Genomic DNA, 22,882 nt, shown 5'->3' with positions numbered 1-22,882 from the left:
TTTTTATTTTAATGTCAGTTGTATATTGTAAATGCAACTTAAGACTAGTTTGTAGCATACTAGTTTTTCAACTACTACTGTAATTATGAAATCAAGTTTCTTGGAAAGTAATAGAGATGTAAATTTTAATATTTTTTGGTAATAATGTTTTTAGAATTTATTAAAAATTAGGTTAATTCCACAATTTTTAATGACTTACTTTATTATGATATACTCTGTGAAGAATGTTCAGAAAGTCTAAATAATTAACTGATAATCAATAAAATCGGTTAATTAATTAATTAGTTAAATAATCACTGAAGCTAACATCCCCTATATTACTGATCATATCTGTTCTCTTAACTTCACAGTTTGACTTTAAACAGTATAATGTTTTGTTTAAATATAGGATTTACAGTTAGAAGAAAATATATTTCATCAAAAAGTTTGACGTGATTGTAGCAAATGACAATGAAAACCACATCAATTAATAGTTGGATTCATTTCACTTCAAACATTCTTGGTCTACTTCATACACTGTCTTAATGATTCTTTGTTTTTCAGAAAAAAAATTCAAAATAGCCGATGTAAAATGTTTGAAATTGAAATTGAATGTACAAAATAATTTGAAAAATTCTTTTTAAAATTATTCAAATTTGTTCTTCTGAAAATAACAAATCCTGAAGATGGTCTGTTATAGATCAAAAATATTTGAAACCAAATTAATTCTACTATTGGTATAATTTTCATTGTTATTGTTACAACTGAATGTATATCTTTTCATTTCAGTATATAGACTAATTACAATAGTTTCAATATACAGGATGTTTTAGATAAGGTGTTAAGAGTCAATAACTTGAAAAATAAGCTTCTAATTAAAAAACAATGATAAAGGTAAATTTAATATTTCCAAGGTTATTTTTAATGCTGTAAACATAAAACCTGTCTTATTCCTCCTTCAGGATGAAGTGGAAGACATCATTGAAATTTCAAGTGGAATCTCCTAGTTTTTTATATTTTCTGATTCTCCATTAAAAAATGATACTTTAATTCAGACTATTTCTTCAAAACAGGGATAATTTTAAAAGTTATGAGCATATGTGGATTGGTATGTTTTGAAAGATAATGGTGTAATAAAAAATAATGTTTTTCATGCACTATGGTAATTCATTTCTATTGTTTTATTTTTCAGTAATCAAATAACAAAGTTTTGCCAAATGGATTGCAACATTTCTGGTGTTTTAGTACATGAATTGCTTATTCTTTGCTTTAAACCTTAAATCGTGATGATGCTTTAAATCTTGAATCGGTATCTTGTTGAAATAAAATTTGATACTTTATAAAACTCCATAGGAATTAATCAATTGGTGTCAAATCTTATGAACCAGATAGCTGTCAAATTGATCCTCTACAACCAATCCATTGTTCTTTAAATATGTCATTTAAATTCACTTTAAATATTAATTAAAAAATGAGAAATGCTTTTGAATCACATCAAAAATTGATTAAAAATTAACCATTAATAAGTTTGAAATCCGTTTCAACTAATTAGTTCATGTGAATTTTTATGAGTGTATACTTGTACAATGTATTGATACATTGTACAAGTATACACTCATAACTTTTGAAATTATTATTATTATTATTATTATTTTTAATGTTCTCAATAAAAGTTTATTTTTTAATGAAAATTCAAAAATATAAAAAAAATTGGAGGGTTTTTTTGAAGTTTTGGAATACTCCCACCCCACTCTGAAGGGAGTGGAAGAGGCTATTTTTAGGACATTACAAAGGTCCCTTGCAAATATTCAGTTTTTATTCTCATCAATTTTTTTTTATTTTCGAATTTTTTGTGAATTAGTAACTTGTAGCACCTTATAAGAAAAATCCTGTACATGATTACCTTTCTTTAGACCTCGTTGCTCTTGTAAAGATTTGAATGAGCATAAGTTTACAGCTGAGCTAGAATATTAGAATATTTGATTGAGACAAATAAGAGTACTTTAAAATTATATTTTATCATCATATTTTATCATTTACTGCTGTCAAATGGTATTGAGCATATGACAGCAATATAAGTTGTATAATAAAGAAAGAAATGCCTTCTTAAGCAGAGGTGTAATTTTTGATCAAGAAGCATCCATTTAAGAATGAAATGTGTATAAAAAGAAATTAATTATGTAATCTGTTATATCTGTAGAGATTAATAAATCAATTAAATGTATCTTTTTCTAATTCTTTCTTTTAATATCTGAGCATGCTGAAGAACTTTTACTTATTTTTATAGGAAGATTACATTCTAATTTATATGACTATTTATAATAAATATTGAAAACTTTTTGATTATCATATTTTTGTTCATTGTATAGTAAGGTTTCTATGAATTTTTTTTTTTTTGCATTGAATTTGAATGTATTGATTTATAATTTGATTAAAATTATTTTTTGTGTGTGTGTGTGTGCGTGTGTATAACATTTGTAGGTATGTTTTAAAATCAGTAATTACAGATATATATTACTTAAATCTAATAAATTCATTTCAGAGAAGTTTAAGATTTATAAGCCACAACATTTGTCTGCTGCATTTCCCAAACTTATCAAAATGGCAAATGCTGAAAAGTTGGCATCTAGTTTCCTTCAGGTATATAAGATTAAAATGTATATCTTAATTTAAAATTAGTGCTAACAACCTCTGTAATTTTTTTATATATTTCTAGTATATATATTTAGATAAGTTTAAAAATAGAATTATTAATATTAAATTCATATTTTATTTGTACTTTTAACCACTAAATTATTAACTTATAGTATTAACGTTCTATTATTTACATTATTATTTTATTAATAAGATCTTTTTATGTATGATTAAAGGTGAATTTAGGCATTTTGCAAATTTTTGGTTAATTTTTATTTTCTATTCTATTTTCGATAACAGAGTGAATGATGCATTTGCATCTAACATTAAGGCTTAAAACAGAGAAGAAACATACAGAATAACTATTCGTAAATTATCGTGGTTCTAAGAATAGTTTTTTTTTTATAAAATTTAACAAAATCAGAATCCAATTTATTGTTTATATATTCTTCTTTGTAGTAAAATAGGTATTATTAAAATATGTCAACATGTTTTATATTTCCTGTCTGAAATGCAAAAACTTGCCAATTATGGCTCTTTACGTCAGGGGTTGCCAAAGTGGTCAATATCGACCCCCAGGGGTCGATATAACATTATTGGGGGGGGGTCGATTATCAAGCTTATCCATCTCACTAATTGTCAGTTACAAAAATTATTATTAACAAATATATAATAAATGAAAAAAAATGCAAAATTAAAAGAAATGTATTAAAATAGTAAGTACTGTACTTGGGTTTGCTTGTAACACAATGTTTTTGTGGAGGTCGATGTGAGGTTTCAAAAACTTGTAGGGAGTCGGCAATCAAAGACGTTTGGTGACCCTTGCTTTACATATTACGCATTAAATTTCTGCCAGTTTTGAAATTAAATGTTAATTACAGTGGAACCCCGGTTAACGAACGTAATCCGTTCCACGAGTCCGTTCGTAAACCAAAGCAATTTTTCCCATAGAAATTAATGCAAATACAATTAATTCGTTCTAGCCGTCAGTATTTTTGTAATTTTATTTGTAAAATGGGTTTTCTTTAATGAAAATATCGGAAAACGTGCTCATAAACAGTCGATCTAGGTTAAATTTTCGGAAAAGGGAAAAGATTTGACGGGTATAAAAACATCACATACGATCATTAAAGTTCTAAAATGACAGATAGCAGAAACAATAGGCTAAATTATGAGCGAAAGGCTTATAGGTTTATCAACAATCTCTGATCAGAATTGACGAACAGGTGTCAAATAAACGCCTCGGAACAAATCTTTCTCGTGACCTGATCTGGTTTCAGTTTTCACCTGGAGACAAAGAAGAAAACAATCGGGAAGTGACGAATGGGGCGCAGGACTAATCGTAAGGTGAGATTCAAAGAAGAAATACTATAAAAACCCCAAATCTCAAGGTCAAAACACAGTTTTCCTAAAAATTCTATGGCGATTAATCTGTGTCATCTTCATCTGGATTAAGCCTGAAGTCGTGCCTGCTAAAATTTGTGTTGTGTCTCGCGGACTGCTCCAGTTGTTGCAGCTCTGTCACCTACCATTGCTTCTGTGACCAAGCGAACCCATCTCGTCCGCTCTGGGGCTACGACTGATCAGCTTGCACTATCGTAGGACCAGTGATACACCACTCCTCAGTGCCAAGAGAAAATACTGTAGATAAGCCATTTCCAACTACCTCAAATATGTAAGCATCTTCCCATTCTAATAAACGATTTTCACTGTAAAATACTTGTCATCTTTGTCTCCTCCACCACCACCAACATACGAATGGACCCTAGACCATCACCGACACACGATTAACTGATTTTCCCTAAAAGTCAGCAAGCTTACAAATTTGACACAAAAAGCCGTTAAGTTTGTTATCCGAATTTTGTTCATTATCCGAGACAAAATTTTTCCAAAATAAAAGTTCGTTAACCGATTTGGTCGTTAACCAGGATGTTCGTTAACCGGGGGTTCCACTGTATAAGTTTTTATTTTATACTTATTGTTAATATTAAAAAAAATATATATATTGCTAGAATTTATCTTAAACCTTAACATACACATCTTTATCTCAACACCGGAGAATACTAACAAAAACTCTTCCTAACCTGTTACCGGTGCGTTCTCTTTATTCTAAAACTCGTAGCCAACCAAAAATAGCTCTTTACTAACATTTTTAAACCCCAACAACGGTTCTTCTTCAGGTATTTTGAATCTCTGATGGAAACACAGCTTGTAAAATTTCAAATTCAAAAATATGTATGTTTGAATACATGCTTCCTCTTTAAGTCATTGTTTGTCATGCACAGTTGATTCCAATATGGCTATCATAAATTACTGTTCATAAGCGCTTGCCAGGCTACTGATAGCATAATCTCTTCTTTATGATTGATGCATTGATTATCCCTAAGGTTAGCTAAATATATGCTGGCTGTCTCCAGCCACTTGATATGTTGTATGTTCCGTGTGGTGCGGATAATTCTGGCTTTCTTAAATTCGGGGTCTATATTTGAATCCGACACATAAATTGCCCGAGCCGTTGTATTCCTTTGTTTCTGAATATCCACAGAATGTTCAAACATACATATTTTCGAATTTGAAGTTTTACAAGCTGCATTTCCATCAGAGATTCGAAATACCTGAAGAAGAACCGTCGTTGGGGTTCAAAAACGTTAGTAAAGAGCTATTTTTGGTTGGTTACGAGTTTTAGAAGAAGGAGAACACACTGGTAACAGGTTGTTAGGAAGAGTTTTTGTTAAACCTTAACATAATTGTATTGTTGATTAACGTAATTCTGATGATAATTTTAACAGTTATTTAAAAGAATCAATGCAAATTTTATGTTCAATAATTCTCAATATGTATTTTCTATATAACAAATATTGCATCAATGATTATTTGAATGAACAAAGGATAAAAATGTTTATATTATTCACACAAACTAAAAGTATACAGAAGTGTTATATATGAATGCAGGAGTGATGCAATGATTAATGACAGGCTTATATAACCTAATATATACTTAGTTGGTATAACTTTTCTTTTATTAATTGGTAATTTATTTTTAAAATTTCGCTGGATGTAAAAATTTTTCAATAAATAAAAAGACAGTCAATTCCAAAAAATTTTCGTTAAAACTTTGGTCGATCACCTTTTATTTCCGTTNAGGTGATCGACCAAAGTTTTAACGAAAATTTTTTGGAATTGACTGTCTTTTTATTTATTGGTAATTTATTTATTAATATTTATTGAATTGACAATAAAGAGCTGTATCCATATCTAAATAACTAAACTATTTAAAATAAATTCTGTGAATATGATGAAATATGGTCTTCTCAATTCTTAATAGATGATTATTGGGCTGCAATTTGAAAAAATTGTAGACCTATAATTTCCCACTGTTGTCTGTTTGTCTTTCCTTAATCTCGAGAACAGAGTTAAATAGACGAAAGACAAGACCAGATATGTAAAGCTTAGGGGCAGGTAGCCTCAACTAACTATATATGAACCTTCAATGCAAACTGGAAGTCATGTTATTTCAATTCAAAAATTCCCCCCTGAAAGGTGTTAAGTAGTTGACCAGTACAACTTTTTTGGTAAAGGAAAAGTATGATATACAGGGGTAAGTCACTACTAATTTTAGATGGAGAGCATATATTTTAAATTAAATAAATTAAAAATGTGATTAAAAGTTGCAGCCTGGTATTATGACAATGTGACAATAAATAATTGCTCATTTTTATTAAATTATTCTATTTAATTGAATCATTACAAGTATTATTACAGATCATAAATATCAATTATTAAATAATCAAATATATTCTTAATTTTAACAAATGACTAACAGTAGGGAAATATTTGGTATGCATTTTATTATCCAATTATTATCTTAAATTGCTATCAGGGAGATAAAATAATATAAACTTGATTAGGTTGACATTTTCACATTACTTCCTTCAGATTATTCAGCAAAATTTCCAGAAAGTCAATAAATATTCAGATGTTACAAATTTATGAGAGTAAGAATAATTAAGTTAGCAATTTTAATTGTACAATTAATGTCAAATATAATTAAAATTTTGCTTTATGAAAAATATCAGATATAGCTGCAATTCAAATATATACATATATTTTCTGACTGCAACATAAAACTTAAGATATATATAGAAATTCTTATCTTTGAATACTTTTTCTTTTAAATTGCTTTGTGGGTTTTATCAGAAAATAAAATTCTATAAATTATAATCTGATTAATGTTCTTATTTGTGATTTAAATTTGTTAATCTTCTTTCATTATCAAATTTATTTATACATTCTGAGAATCTAAAAAAATGTGTATTATTTTTAAAATTTAAAAAAAGACTATTGTTAAAAATATTGCAGTCTGGAATAATTTTAAAAAGTACAATTAACAAGATTTTATTGGAAATTTTTTTTCTTGGCCATATTTATTTACTATAAACATGCACCTGACTTTTTAAAATTAAATTGTAAATAATGATTTATCATCAAACTAAATAACAAAGGTAAATTAATATATTCTTTATTTTTCAGAGTATTAATATAATTATATTGTATATATTTACCCCCTGTAACAAGGCTTAGCCTTAATGCAAATAAATAATTTTTTCATATTGTATATATGTGTGTCCACAGAAAACTTTCCAAGCTTGGAAACAAATAATTACATCAACAAATTTTTTATATAATTATTTAATTTTTGAGGGGGTTTATTCCACAAGTATATAAAATACGGTATTGCATAAAAGCATCCCCTTGTTGAGGATGTAAGATTACATATCTAAACCACTTTTATGATTATAATTTGTGGAATTTTTGCTCAGTCCTAGGAAGCAAGTGCCCCATTTACTCCCCTTTGTGGATGCCAATGGGGATATATATGTATATGTGTGTGTATGTATATATACATATATACATATACATATATATATATATATATATATAATGATATATAATATATACACATATACATATACATATAATGATATATATATATATCATTATTATTATATTATACATTATATATTTCAAGTTTTTAAAATTGATCTTTGCCATTCTGCTATTATAGATTTAACAATATTTAAATTTTGAATGTGTTATTGTCTGACTGAAACAAGTTTAAAAAAAAGTATATTACTCCAGGTTTTGGAACTGTCTACAAAAAAGATGTTCATAAGTTAGATATAATTTACAAACAAGAAAAAGCAGTTGCCAAAATCTTGAATAGTATATTAGGACATTTTTAGAAAATACCTGAAATCATTTTATGTTTTAATTTAAAAAGATAAATATATCAATAAATATTATTTATTGTGACATCGTCATAATGCGAGACTGCAATTTTTAATCATATTTTTAATTTATTTAATTTAAAATATATGCTCTCCACCTTAAATAATAGCATCTTGCCCCTGTATATCATACTTTTCCTTTACCAATAGAGTCATGCCGGTCATCTGTCTAGCTTCTTTCAGGGGAAATTTTTGAATTGAAATAGCACAACTTTGGTTTGCATCAGAAGTTCATATATATAGTTCATTGGGGCTTCCTGCCCCTAATCTTTCCATATCTGCTCTTGAATTTCATTTATCTAACTCTGTTTTCGAGATTAAGGAAAGATAGATGGACAACAGTGGGAATTTATAGGTCTACAATTTTTTCAAATTTCAGCCCAATAAACAACCTATATGTACTGTACAATTTATAATCTATTATATAATTCTTATTTGTATAGTTTATAAATTTGAATAAATTTCTTGTAATATTTTATTAGTATTTATTAATAATTTTCAAAAACAGTAAAAAGAGTTTATTAAAATATACTGTTTTTACTGCAATGTCAATTGTTAAAAAAATTTTTAATAACAAAATAATTATTTCTAGTTGCAACCTCATCTTAGGATATCGGCCACTCAAGCATTACATCATAAATATTTCTCTGACCTTCCCTCTAAAGTATATGATTTACCTGATCGTAAGTCTTTTAGTAAACCTGCATTTATAATTAATATAATAATAATAATAATAATATTGTTATTCAAATAATGTTTCATTTTTGTATTTTATTAGAAGCATCTGTGTTTAATGTTCCCAGTTGCAAACTTAGTCCAGAGACTCACAATCATCCACTGTCTGTGATTGAAGCAGCAGCTAAATTGCAACGCTAGTATCCATGATAACTGTGATAGGTAATAATCAATGATTTTAATTGTAGAAATGATAAAAAACTTAAAATTTTGATATATTTGTGGAAAAATAATTTCATACAATAATCTTGCAAAAATTAAATTGGCTTAAAGATTTTTATTTTTTTATTTAAAATTTTCATCCTTTATAGTTAGATGATACATTTGTCTGAAGATCTGTTAGCAGATAAATCTACTGAAAAAGAGAATACCATATATCTACGTCTTTCAGAACAAAATTCTGTTGATTAAAATTTCCTATTGCAAATTAACAGTAGGAAATTTGCTGTAATTGATGTGGATGATAAAGGTGTAGAATGTACATTTAATCTAATTTTGACTCAATATATTCAGTAGAAGTTAAACAGGCAGTTATATGAATGTGTTATTGTTTTTGTTATATGAGGTTTGTAATGGTGCTTAAGAGCACCATTACAAACCTCATATAACAAAATAACAAAAGAAAACTTCAGGAAGAAAGAGGTAATGTAGAAAACCCCTTTCTTTCTGAAGTTTTCTTTTGTTATTTTGTTCTTAGAATTAGATAGAAGTGTCCAGTTTTCAATGTATGCCACAACCCTTTTCTTGTTCTCTGGTTTCAACACCCTCATTCCTGTCTTTATATATCTGTTGTTGTAAGAGAGGGAGTGTCATTCATGTCTGAATGGTTTATCTCTCTCTTCATTAGCCAGCTATAGATCTAATTCAAGTACTGACTATGTCATTATTCTTGAAGGAAATCATTGTGTTTGCCATCTTTGTCACTTCCATTATTTAGCTAAGTAGAATATAATACAAATAGTGCTGACTTGTTCATATCATTAAGCAGTTGTCACATTGACCAGTTTTAAGTAGAAAGCTATGTTGATTGTATCAGTTTTTTGAATCATCCTGTTGTCTGTCTATTTTTATTTGCATCAACATCAGTATATTTTTTAAATTCCATGTTTTTCCCAATCAGATTATCTCCCATCATGATCTTATTTAATATTAAAATTAACCTGTTTTATTGTTACTTCCATTATTGATGTATTAGTTTTGACAGCATGAATGAATTTAAAAACCAATTTACATTTTATTTAGTAATTATTGTATAAAGGTGGTCTGTCACTTCTATGATATGAACTTTTGATTAAATTAGTTACATCTAACATAGATGTTATTCTATAGCACATCTGCTTGCAGGAATCTTGAATTGTTTGCTGATTTATTAAATCGCAAAGTGGTATCGTTGTAATCAATGAATCATTGTAGTGAAGCAATCAACATAGGCAGGAGATGGGTACAATTAGTTTTTAGAATTTTTATATTAAAATATCTTTTTGTAAAGCTGTTTTCTATAATCAGATGTACAGTACAGAATTTAATTTTGTTGACAACTAGTTAAATTTTTTATGTATATGTTAAATATGCATGCATAAACTTAAAAATAAAATGCTGTTCATTGCATATTCAAGTAGTTCAATAGGAGGTAAAATGTACCACTTGGTGAGCACTTTGAGTAAAGGTCAAAGGACTCAAAGCATGCCAGTACTTTGCAGGAATCCATATGATTGATCATTTGGATATTTGGCTTTAAAATAATCAATAACTTCTTACAATTTTAAATAAGATAAAACCCAACTTTTAAATTAAATTTTTTTTTTTAACTTTACATTTATTTAATTTATTTTTATCTTTTTCAGGTAAGAAGATATAAAATACCAAACATCTTGTTTGTTTATTTTTCTCATCATTTTCAATCTCATGCAAAATGAACTGATTTCGTGTCAGTGATTTTCGGCGATCGAACTTTATACGACCGAAAAAATCGTATGTCGTTATTTATAATTCATCAGTCTGCCAAAACAAGAAAGAATCTCATTCCAAATCGAAAATAACTTAGAGTTATAAAAAAAATTTTATATATTGTCTATGAAAATTGCTTTAATAATGTGTGCATGAATATTTAAAAATTCCATTTATTTATAATGCACTTCTGTCTATCACATTTTTGTACATTGTGCAGTATTATATGGATCTCATGATCACTTTTTCAAAACATTTCACCGGTATGGGCTTACTTCGACTCCATACAACTCGAACAAATCACACAAGTTAAAAAATTAGTCCATTCTTTATAAAGTTTAGAGTTCCTACGTCCTATTGCAAACCCATCTTTTCCAAACTTTTCTTGAAATTCAATGCAACATTAATTACATTTTTAATGATCCAAAAAACAAATACATATATACATATATAGAACAATAAATTTATAAGATATTTATGAAAATAATTCCAATAAATAAAACCAATTTTTTCATTCATAAAAGGAAACTTTTCAATTGGAATTATTTACAAAATTTTTTTGTTTTTTTAAAATGGGTATTTTATATAAAATGGCCAAATATTAAGAATTTATTGAAATTAGTAAAATATTTTTAAAATGTATAAGAAAAAGCTGATTATGTAGATCTAAGGTTAGTATTTGTAAAAGAAAAATACTGCAGCTTTGCCAATTCATGAAAATCTTCCCATCCATTAACTCTTTTTATGGTGACTATTGTAATCATTGGTACAAAATGATCAACAACCGTCTGATATTGGTATCTTCCCAATTCTTGTGCCATTTTAGCGTATCTACGAAAAGTGTACAAAACTTTTTCAGATCTGTTATCGCTCCCTTGACTTTTTAAAAATCCTACGAACATTCCGTAAATAATGATTGATATATATACATTTTTTTATGATTAGAGTATAACGATTGTATCTATTCAAAGTGGTTGCAATGTACATATTTATAAAATTATTTAATTTCTTTATTATTTTATTGTTTATATATTACATATATGTGTATACAGAAGAGTAATCTGCGTACCATTAGCATAGTTACTACCCGAACACGCAAACCCGGCTTAATACTTATTATCCCGTTCCGAGATTTATTCGGTCCCTACCTCTCGTGGGTTCTTTTTAACTGCAGAAGAAGAAAAATATTTACACCAAAGTTTAAGGGTAAGGACGAAAAGATCTCTGTCTTTTAGAAGTGACCGTTTTTTATTTTTTGAGACCATTTTTTATTTCGTTACCGGTTTGAACCGAGGAAACATTTTTATTTTTTAAGAAACTTGGGGCCAACGTTAAGGTAGTATGTAAAAATATTTTCTTTGTTGTTTTTTACTTGGGTGAATTTCGAAAAGTTGCTTCTTCCAGTTTTAGAAGTGGCAAAATATTCATTATTTATAATGTGTTGTAAATAACTGCTTATGTAAAGAAGGAAAAAAAAAACAAAAATTTGTAGTTATTATTTTATAAAGTATATATATAAATATATATGTATATATATTATATATATCTACACATACACACACAAAAAACACACACATACACAGACATTATTTACAGCATTTACATACAAACTCTTCATGATTTGAAAGAGATAGTGTGATTTTTATTGACACTATTGATCATTTTTACTTCATGTATTGTGAATCATATTATATATATAAATATATATACATAAATATAAAAAAAAATAATGGAACTTGTTAAAATTATCAATAATTATTATAAAGAAGGAAAGAGAAAAAAACAGTGTTTTTAAGAATGTTTCTAAATAACATTCTAACTATATTGATGCATTAATTCTCAAATTAATAATTATTGATTAAAAACTTCCAATAAAACTGTTGATTTATTAAAAAAAACTCTTTGTTTGTTTCTTTAAAAAAATAAATAAATAAATAATAAATGGATCAGGTGATGACTTTTTAAAAATTCTTGACGACTTTATTTAGAATTAAAAGTTAGTTTGAAACACTTTAATTGTATTTATTATAACAAAGTGAGTAATGGTAATGGAATTTTGTCGTAACTGCTAAGGAAAATGCATCATCCATCTCATCTAAACCATTCTTAAAATGTCCTGGTGGCACGCAATTCCCATTATTTAAAAAGGTTTTGTTTAGTTTTCGTTGGAAGAATAATTGTCTATAATTATCAGAGCTTACAAATGGGCATAAAACAAAACAAAAATTACACAGTTTCGTCGTTTTCCATTTCGTTAATTAGCTTAAACATACCTATATCACTTTTATGATAGTGAATATAACATTATGAAATTTCACCAATGAGTTAATTAAAGTTAATAATTTATGCAAGATTTTTGACGTCTGCCAGGCTATTTTTAAATTGATTTCTTACGTATAGATTCTTACAATATCGCGTAGTATACTGTTAATTAGGTTTACGCACGTGTTCGATACAGTATAATTTCGTTTCGGTTAGACTGGAAACACGAATACCTAAATTAAAGTAGGTCATAATGCCTAAAAAACCCGACTTAATGTAATTTTCACTAAAGTAACTTAATAAAACATTATAATTATTGTTAAATATATAAATTCCAGTTTCTGTTACGTAAAAACTAACGTAAACAGGTTATCACGAGTATATAACACGACTTTCACTTGATTTATAACTTAGATATTTTAATTTTGATTAGAAAAAAAAATACTTTATATTGTTAATATAAAATTCAATTTAAGTTTATTTTAAGTTTTATATAATAAAAATTCTCGGTACTTCTAGAGAAGTTTTTATGTGCAAGCATTTGTAAGTAAAGAGTGGTGCGAAACGTGATAGGGTTTTCATTCGGATTAATTTCGATAAAAAGCAATTGGTACCAATAAAATTTGGAATTAATGTTAGAAAGGAACCACTTCAATCGAAGGAAATCATCAAATCGGTCATTGTGGAAATTGGAATTGAAATTGATGAGAAACACCCCCCGCTCCGACTGTAATTTACTGGAGGGTGATCAACTTTGACGATCGATAAAGTCTCGTTTTACTAATATCGACATTAGTTAAAAAGTGCCAAAAATGTCTTCAATCGAAAGTAAATTGTGGTGCCAAATGTATCCCTTTCTAAAATTAAATTTAATCGTTTTTTTTTTTAATCTCAATAATGTCGTAACCTTGACAAATTTTAAATTGAAAACAAATGTCTCGGATTTTATTTTTTCCAATATTTTAGGAACAGACAGAGTTCTCAGAAGCGTTAATCTTATTTTGTCTGTCTAAATATAGATAAGATAAACTTGTCTAAAATGGATGTTGAGATGCTAATTATATATCTTTAATATAATTTGATACACTCAATGGCACGTTATACTACAGACAAAAAAGGGCCCTCAAATAAGTATTTTCCTCAATAATAATAATAGTATTAATCTGTCTTTTAAATGTTTTATTAACTACACCTGTCTCGAAAGTGTTTTTGATCATTATCAAAGTAGTGTTTAGAAAAATGGAATGGGGCCTCTATGATTTGTTCTGAATCTGAGGCCCTAAGCAAGACACCGCTGCACTTAACGAATCATGCTTGGTATAAAAATTTTATGTTTAGTTATAAACATTTGTTTTTAAGTGTTTTATATAATTTTTATACAAATAAAACTTCATATATTTCGTATGGTTCTATTATTTCCAATAGGAGATGATAACACTCGATACCGTCTTTACACGTGAACGTAGATGTATATGCAGTTTCTATGACGATATAAGCCGTCATTTTTCTTATAAAAAATATTGTGTATATATTGAGAAACGTTGTTTTTTGCGAAGAAATCGATGTGGAAATTTCGACACATTTCGTAATACAGTTTGGAGTCGTGTTAGGATGATGTCTGTGTCTGTGACAATTTAATGTATCTGCCATAACTCAAAAATTGGTTTAACTTAGAAAAACAATTTCCGTGTCAAAATTTATTACAATCACGTGATGACACTTCATTTTTCACTTACACTCGAGCATAATATAGTTATTTTTCTTTTGTTTCGACTGAGAACATTCGTATTGTAGGCATGCTTAACATTGTCTTTTTTAACCTGCATCCCTTTATATGCTGATATGTGAAGATAATTGTTATTTTCAGTAAACAAGCTCTTGGTATTAAAGAAGAATACGTTTATGAAGATGGTTAACAAAGACATAGAGTTTGGTTTGATTCTCCATTGGGAGAATCAAACCAATGTCTTTTAAATATTCGGTGTGCTATCGGAGCTTGGTTCGGATCTTATTTTGAGAAAGATATTTAAAATTATACAGCTTGTATATGTGGATTTAGATTTTCGTCACGTAGGGCCTGAGAGAGATGAACCAGAGTTAGTCACAAATATGGAGTCTCGCTCCTTAGAAAACCATAAATATGTTGTCATTCTTAAACCCAAAAACATTTTTTTTTATTTTTTTAGTACGAGTGAAATATCTTTTGACAAGTTTTTTACGTAAAAGATTAAATTTTGGGGCCTTTCCGTATCCTCGCCCTGTTGGATCTCCATTGGCCTGCTTCTATATACAATATACTGTNATAAATAAATAAATAATAAATGGATCAGGTGATGACTTTTTAAAAATTCTTGACGACTTTATTTAGAATTAAAAGTTAGTTTGAAACACTTTAATTGTATTTATTATAACAAAGTGAGTAATGGTAATGGAATTTTGTCGTAACTGCTAAGGAAAATGCATCATCCATCTCATCTAAACCATTCTTAAAATGTCCTGGTGGCACGCAATTCCCATTATTTAAAAAGGTTTTGTTTAGTTTTCGTTGGAAGAATAATTGTCTATAATTATCAGAGCTTACAAATGGGCATAAAACAAAACAAAAATTACACAGTTTCGTCGTTTTCCATTTCGTTAATTAGCTTAAACATACCTATATCACTTTTATGATAGTGAATATAACATTATGAAATTTCACCAATGAGTTAATTAAAGTTAATAATTTATGCAAGATTTTTGACGTCTGCCAGGCTATTTTTAAATTGATTTCTTACGTATAGATTCTTACAATATCGCGTAGTATACTGTTAATTAGGTTTACGCACGTGTTCGATACAGTATAATTTCGTTTCGGTTAGACTGGAAACACGAATACCTAAATTAAAGTAGGTCATAATGCCTAAAAAACCCGACTTAATGTAATTTTCACTAAAGTAACTTAATAAAACATTATAATTATTGTTAAATATATAAATTCCAGTTTCTGTTACGTAAAAACTAACGTAAACAGGTTATCACGAGTATATAACACGACTTTCACTTGATTTATAACTTAGATATTTTAATTTTGATTAGAAAAAAAAATACTTTATATTGTTAATATAAAATTCAATTTAAGTTTATTTTAAGTTTTATATAATAAAAATTCTCGGTACTTCTAGAGAAGTTTTTATGTGCAAGCATTTGTAAGTAAAGAGTGGTGCGAAACGTGATAGGGTTTTCATTCGGATTAATTTCGATAAAAAGCAATTGGTACCAATAAAATTTGGAATTAATGTTAGAAAGGAACCACTTCAATCGAAGGAAATCATCAAATCGGTCATTGTGGAAATTGGAATTGAAATTGATGAGAAACACCCCCCGCTCCGACTGTAATTTACTGGAGGGTGATCAACTTTGACGATCGATAAAGTCTCGTTTTACTAATATCGACATTAGTTAAAAAGTGCCAAAAATGTCTTCAATCGAAAGTAAATTGTGGTGCCAAATGTATCCCTTTCTAAAATTAAATTTAATCGTTTTTTTTTTTAATCTCAATAATGTCGTAACCTTGACAAATTTTAAATTGAAAACAAATGTCTCGGATTTTATTTTTTCCAATATTTTAGGAACAGACAGAGTTCTCAGAAGCGTTAATCTTATTTTGTCTGTCTAAATATAGATAAGATAAACTTGTCTAAAATGGATGTTGAGATGCTAATTATATATCTTTAATATAATTTGATACACTCAATGGCACGTTATACTACAGACAAAAAAGGGCCCTCAAATAAGTATTTTCCTCAATAATAATAATAGTATTAATCTGTCTTTTAAATGTTTTATTAACTACACCTGTCTCGAAAGTGTTTTTGATCATTATCAAAGTAGTGTTTAGAAAAATGGAATGGGGCCTCTATGATTTGTTCTGAATCTGAGGCCCTAAGCAAGACACCGCTGCACTTAACGAATCATGCTTGGTATAAAAATTTTATGTTTAGTTATAAACATTTGTTTTTAAGTGTTTTATATAATTTTTATACAAATAAAACTTCATATATTTCGTATGGTTCTATTATTTCCAATAGGAGATGATAACACTCGATACCGTCTTTACACGTGAACGTAGATGTATATGCAGTTTCTATGACGATATAAGCCGTCATTTTTCTTATAAAAAATATTGTGTATATATTGAGAAACGTTGTTTTTTGCGAAGAAATCGATGTGGAAATTTCGACACATTTCGTAATACAGTTTGGAGTCGTGTTAGGATGATGTCTGTGTCTGTGACAATTTAATGTATCTGCCATAACTCAAAAATTGGTTTAACTTAGAAAAACAATTTCCGTGTCAAAATTTATTACAATCACGTGATGACACTTCATTTTTCACTTACACTCGAGCATAATATAGTTATTTTTCTTTTGTTTCGACTGAGAACATTCGTATTGTAGGCATGCTTAACATTGTCTTTTTTAACCTGCATCCCTTTATATGCTGATATGTGAAGATAATTGTTATTTTCAGTAAACAAGCTCTTGGTATTAAAGAAGAATACGTTTATGAAGATGGTTAACAAAGACATAGAGTTTGGTTTGATTCTCCATTGGGAGAATCAAACCAATGTCTTTTAAATATTCGGTGTGCTATCGGAGCTTGGTTCGGATCTTATTTTGAGAAAGATATTTAAAATTATACAGCTTGTATATGTGGATTTAGATTTTCGTCACGTAGGGCCTGAGAGAGATGAACCAGAGTTAGTCACAAATATGGAGTCTCGCTCCTTAGAAAACCATAAATATGTTGTCATTCTTAAACCCAAAAACATTTTTTTATTTTTTTAGTACGAGTGAAATATCTTTTGACAAGTTTTTTACGTAAAAGATTAAATTTTGGGGCCTTTCCCTATCCTCGCCCTGTTGGATCTCCATTGGCCTGCTTCTATATACAATATACTGTATTTTATACTTTAGACTTAGTATTTAGAATATATAAAAGAAAATACTTAATCATAAATTAACTTCTTTAATTAAAATAAAACTTGACTATATTTAAGAAAGTTTACTAAATACAACGAGGGGAGCGAGGATTTTCCGCGAACCCATAGTAGTAGTTCCTGACCTTATAAATTGTTATTTTTACTAACAAAAAAAATATTTAAAACTGCTTTTTATTAGTAAAGAAGCATTTTACGTATTTCATATGCTAAAAAGAAATGGCAAAAGGGGCCCGCTCAACCCGGTAAGTAGTCTACAGTATATTCCTTTGAGGCCCTAGGCACTTTATTATTGTAAGTTCTTGCTGGAGTACGAAATGCTCACTAAATTTTTACAGACGTTATCTTTTTGCTACGTAATTTTTGAGGCCCCCTCGGAAAGGGAGAGGCCCTAGACGTTCTCCTATCGGATAATCCGCCACCGATCCTGCTTACAACTAGAAACTGTTATAAAATTTCACTTTTTGTATACTTTTTTTATTGCTATAGCCCGGGATCTTTGCCAAACTTTTAAAATGCACATTAAAAAAGGGTACTTATTTAAAGTACTGGTAGCTTATCGCTCATCGATTTAAAATTCTAGAATAGAATCAATCTAAAAACTTGTCAGTAAAGTGAAGTAACACAGATATATTACAAACTTTTATCTTATTTTATTTTATTTTTTTTTATCTTTAGTTTGAAAAATACGTAAGCTTTACTGATATTACTAACAAAAATAGTGATAAGAAGTAGAGAAGACAGGAGATTACTTAGAGCTTAAGTATGATTTAATTTAAAAAAAAAAAAAAGTTGTTAACTTTGTTCTAGAGTCACAAATCAAGGCCATTTTCTATTTTATGAGAATAAGGCCTTATTCATATTCAGATTATTGAAGCCGCTACGCGAATAAAAGAAATTTGCATAAATTGTCTGGTATTATTTAACGAGATATTTTTCTCCCTTTTTTAAAAAAAGTTTTAATCTTTAGATTAAAATTTCTGTGAAAATTGGGTTAATTTTTTTGTTGTAAATTATTTATGACGTTAAAGTTCGTGAACTGGCGGCTTAGATAAAGTAAAAATGACTGATTAATGAGCACGCCCTCGCGATATTTATACTTTATGGTAGCGTTGAAGGAGTTATGGTTCACAGTATCTAATTCCGGGTTGAAGGAGCGTTAAAACTTACTGTAAGAAACAACAGTGTTAAAATAAGATTTTAACCACTCCCCGAATTTCTTGAAAATACATTAAGAGGTAGGATCCTTGTAAGATTTAGATGGGACCACCTGCAAAGTTTCCGGACGGATCAACGTCAAAACTTTTGTCCATTTGGGTCTTCCATTCAATGGAAAAACATAAAGAACTGGCAGTAGACACAATACATCTCGGCGATAATGTGGAGACCATTATGAGAATTCCCGTGGACAAGTGGGTCAATATAACAAAGGTCAGTCGATGGATACAAGACATCGGAAAAGAGCACTTTTCTACATCAATTGGCACAAGTTTTACTTTTATATCGTAAGGTATACTTGTGGGGATGATTTAATAAATCATGGTTTTTTTAGTAAGAAGACAGCTGCAGAGTTAAAATTCGATATTCATGACGGGGAAGGCGTGTTACGGAATGGGGAAAAAAATGATATTGAAGATGGTATGGACGGACATCATCGAAAAATAACAGATGTGGATAGAGGGAGGAAAGTGAAGACAACTGATTCACTTTGACCCACGCGATATTGGAGATGTGTGAATGGATGACGATGTCGAGAGTGACACGTCGATTATAATTGCCTTCACATAGAAGAAAATGTACAGTACGCTGCTGGCTTAAAATGTCTCCTTTTTTTTTCTTTTTCGTTCGATAAATTGAAGGGAAATGGAAAGAAAAACACTTCAAAAGAAGCTCACTCCATAATAAACATTTTCTATTCTAGTTTATTTTATTTATTTACACTTTTATCGCTTATTTATTTTATTTTCGTTGGTAACAAAAGAAATTCTCTGGAAATAAAATATAATCTTTTACCTTAAATATAAATTTAAATAATAATAATAATTAGCCATTTAAATATAATAGTTATTTTTATGTATTGTTCTATATATATTTTAAATTTTTTATGCAGATTTTATTAAATTTATTAATTTATTTTTAATTTTTAAAAATTATTGTTATTTTTAAAAACTTTAAAAAAAGAATTGGAGTAATTTCGATGGAAAAATACACTAAAATAATAATTTATTATAGAAAAAAATTGCATCTAAAACTATAAAAGATGATGTTTTTTTATAAGATTTATTTATTTTTTAAAAAATATAATAAAATTTTGGTTCAAATTTACACCAAAATAAATATTTTTTTAGAAAAATTGCCTGTAAAAACTAGTTTAAAAAATGGTATTTTATACAATAAAATTCATAAATTTAATTTAATTTATTAGAATTATTTTTAATTAAAAATACGTATAAAATTTCGAACGATTATAACTTGAAACTAAAGCAAAATAATAATTTCTATTAATTTTATTGGATTAAAAAGTAAAATTCTATTTAATTTATTAACAAATTTACTCTTTTAATTAAAAAAAAAAATTAAAGAAAAAATTTCGAAACGAATTTAAGTAAAAAATTAATCTCTCGTAAATAGTGTTTGGATTGATAAATTTTTTTTATAAAAAAATAAAAATTGAGATTAATTTATTATGAAATTGTCTTAATTTCAAGAATTGTTTTATTATTATTTTTTTAAATGTATAAGTTTTTACATTAGCTTGATCAAAATAACAAAATTCATCTAAACAAAAAAAAATTATTTGTAATTTTAAAGAAATTTTTATATTTTATTAAACTAAAAAAATAAAAAGCTAAAAATCCAATTTAATTAATTAACAAATTGACTTTTAATTAAAAGAAATTTATTGATTTTGGGAGGATATTGAAAGTAAAACAAAATTAAGAAGGGGGAAGAAACAATATTTGATACAAGCAAGAATTCCAAACTTCTTCTTCTTTTTTTTTATTTATTCCAAGGGAAAAAAGAAACCAATAAGAAAAGTAATAACTTAAAAAAATTTTTTTCGAGTTATATTACAGGATACTTTCTTTTTTCATAAAGAATTTTTCATCGAAATTGGGTGCATCCCTCCAATTTTTCATTTTATTGAACTTCCCACTTCTTAATAAGTCGACATATTTGTATAATTGATTCGACTTCATTTATTTCATTATTTATAGAATAGGTCATCGATTTACTACAGATTTTTCTAAAGATCAATATAGATAATCCTATCGATTTATTATCGTCGGGGTCAAACTTATAATTGAAACTACAACAATATTTTTTTTATTTTGTACTCCACGTTTGATTCGATTAATATACGTTGTGCCGGATGTTAAAACGTTATTATTTTTATTTTTATTAATTATAAATAAAATTTTATATACGATGCATTTTTTGTGAATAGTCTAATCTCTATTAGAGGGTAGATTAGACATCGTCAGTCCATTACTGCATAGAAATAAGCCTAATTTTGATATATATATGTAGAATATACAAAATGTTTGTGGACATTACCTACGACTTTTGCAAAATTTGGCCCATCAATCGATAAGTTTTGGGCATCACTGGTCTAATATTTATCACTTTAGAAATGAAATTTTAATGTAATAAACGAAATTTTGGATTTTATGCCGCATTTAAAATTTCAGACGGATCAAGTTTCTAAATAAGAAAAAAGTAGGTATTGTGCCCTAATTATTACTAAAATCCTACTAATAGTCGTTATGTTCTTATCTGTTAATGAGATTCTACTTGTGAATATTAAGCCCTACTTGTTAATGAAATTCCATTTATGGGATAGTAAGCCCTGATTATTACCGAGATCCTACTTACCACAAGGTCAACCCAAATCTATTTGCCAACCTGAGCGCTACATAAACATGTCACTCCTCAACTTTAACCTCACGTAACCTAAAAACAATTCGACATTTAAGTAAGAAAAAAACACGAGGGCATCATCTCCGGTTCTTATATTGTTTTCTTATATAAAAAACATAGTATTTTATAAGAAATATATGAAGTTTCACACTGGCCTAAAGTGCTTAATGGACGAGCTAGTCCTGACTTATGAGTGTTATGTCCCTCCTGTTATTGAAGTCTTACTTAATGGATACTATGCTTTAATTATTATTGAAATTCTACTTATGGGTATTATGTCCTACTTATTAAATGAGATTCCACTCATGAGTGTAATCCTCTATTTGTTATTGTGATCCTACTTGCGTGCATTATGCCCTATTTATCACTTAAAATTATATTTATAGGTATGATGCCCTACTTACTCTATAGTTTCTATTTATGAATAATTTGTCCTTATTACTTATTATCTCGCTGCTTTCAAAATAAATCTCTGAAAAAGTTGCAAAGCATTAAAAACTTTCAGGTATTATACCCTATTTAAATTGTTAAATAAAAACTAAATTTAAAAATTAAATTTATTAAAAGAAAATTAACATATGAATTAACTCGATGTGTTTCCTTGATATTAATTATAAGGATTCGTTAACGAAATATCTTGAATAAGATGTGAAGAGTCCTATTATGCCTTTATACAAGCGCTATTATGGAACCAGGAGAGCCGTTTTTAGGCCTCAATTATAAGAAACATAAATATCTATTCTGTCTTTATACAAGACCTATTATGCTAATGAAGCCACCTGTCTCAGGCTACACCTTTAGGAGGCCTCAAAAACATTTAATACATATTTTTCATATTGGAGGGCCTCAGAAAGGTAAGTATCCTTCTATTCGAGGCCTTTCTCTAAGAGGCCTGCCTGTATATAAAGTTTTAAATAAGAAAGTAGATAGTAAAGGCTTCCATCCCTAAAAAATGTCAAGTCTATATTAAAATCTACTTACAAAGCGAAGGGCCTTCACAAATAATACTATAAACAAAAACAGGATTTGTTTTACATAATTATTTAAACAAAATAGCTAACATATTTAACTGGAGAAATGTAATTAATTAGGTTCGGTTTCATAACGTAATGATGGAAAATGAAAAGTGGAGAAGATC

General features: G+C 28.0%; 1 protein-coding gene across 1 annotated transcript in view; it reads left to right on the top strand.

The window, feature by feature from the left end:
• The window catches only part of LOC111629747 (cyclin-dependent kinase 14-like), a 103,669-nt gene extending 92,582 nt beyond the window's left edge, over window positions 1–11,087 (top strand). Inside the window, exons 17-20 of the mRNA XM_023373656.1 lie at window positions 2,522–2,619; window positions 8,494–8,584; window positions 8,680–8,798; window positions 10,481–11,087. Of these exons, the coding sequence (XP_023229424.1) occupies window positions 2,522–2,619; window positions 8,494–8,584; window positions 8,680–8,777 (287 nt within the window). The 3' untranslated portion in view covers window positions 8,778–8,798; window positions 10,481–11,087. The remainder of the gene's footprint in view (window positions 1–2,521; window positions 2,620–8,493; window positions 8,585–8,679; window positions 8,799–10,480) is intronic.
• Window positions 11,088–22,882: the final 11,795 nt, after the last annotated feature.

Source organism: Centruroides sculpturatus, unplaced genomic scaffold (assembly GCF_000671375.1).
Source record: "Centruroides sculpturatus isolate CEXI.00-Female unplaced genomic scaffold, Cexi_2.0 scaffold73, whole genome shotgun sequence".
Lineage (NCBI taxonomy): Eukaryota > Metazoa > Arthropoda > Arachnida > Scorpiones > Buthidae > Centruroides > Centruroides sculpturatus.
Note: the sequence above shows the minus strand (reverse complement) of the source record. Positions and strands in the feature narration are given on the sequence as shown.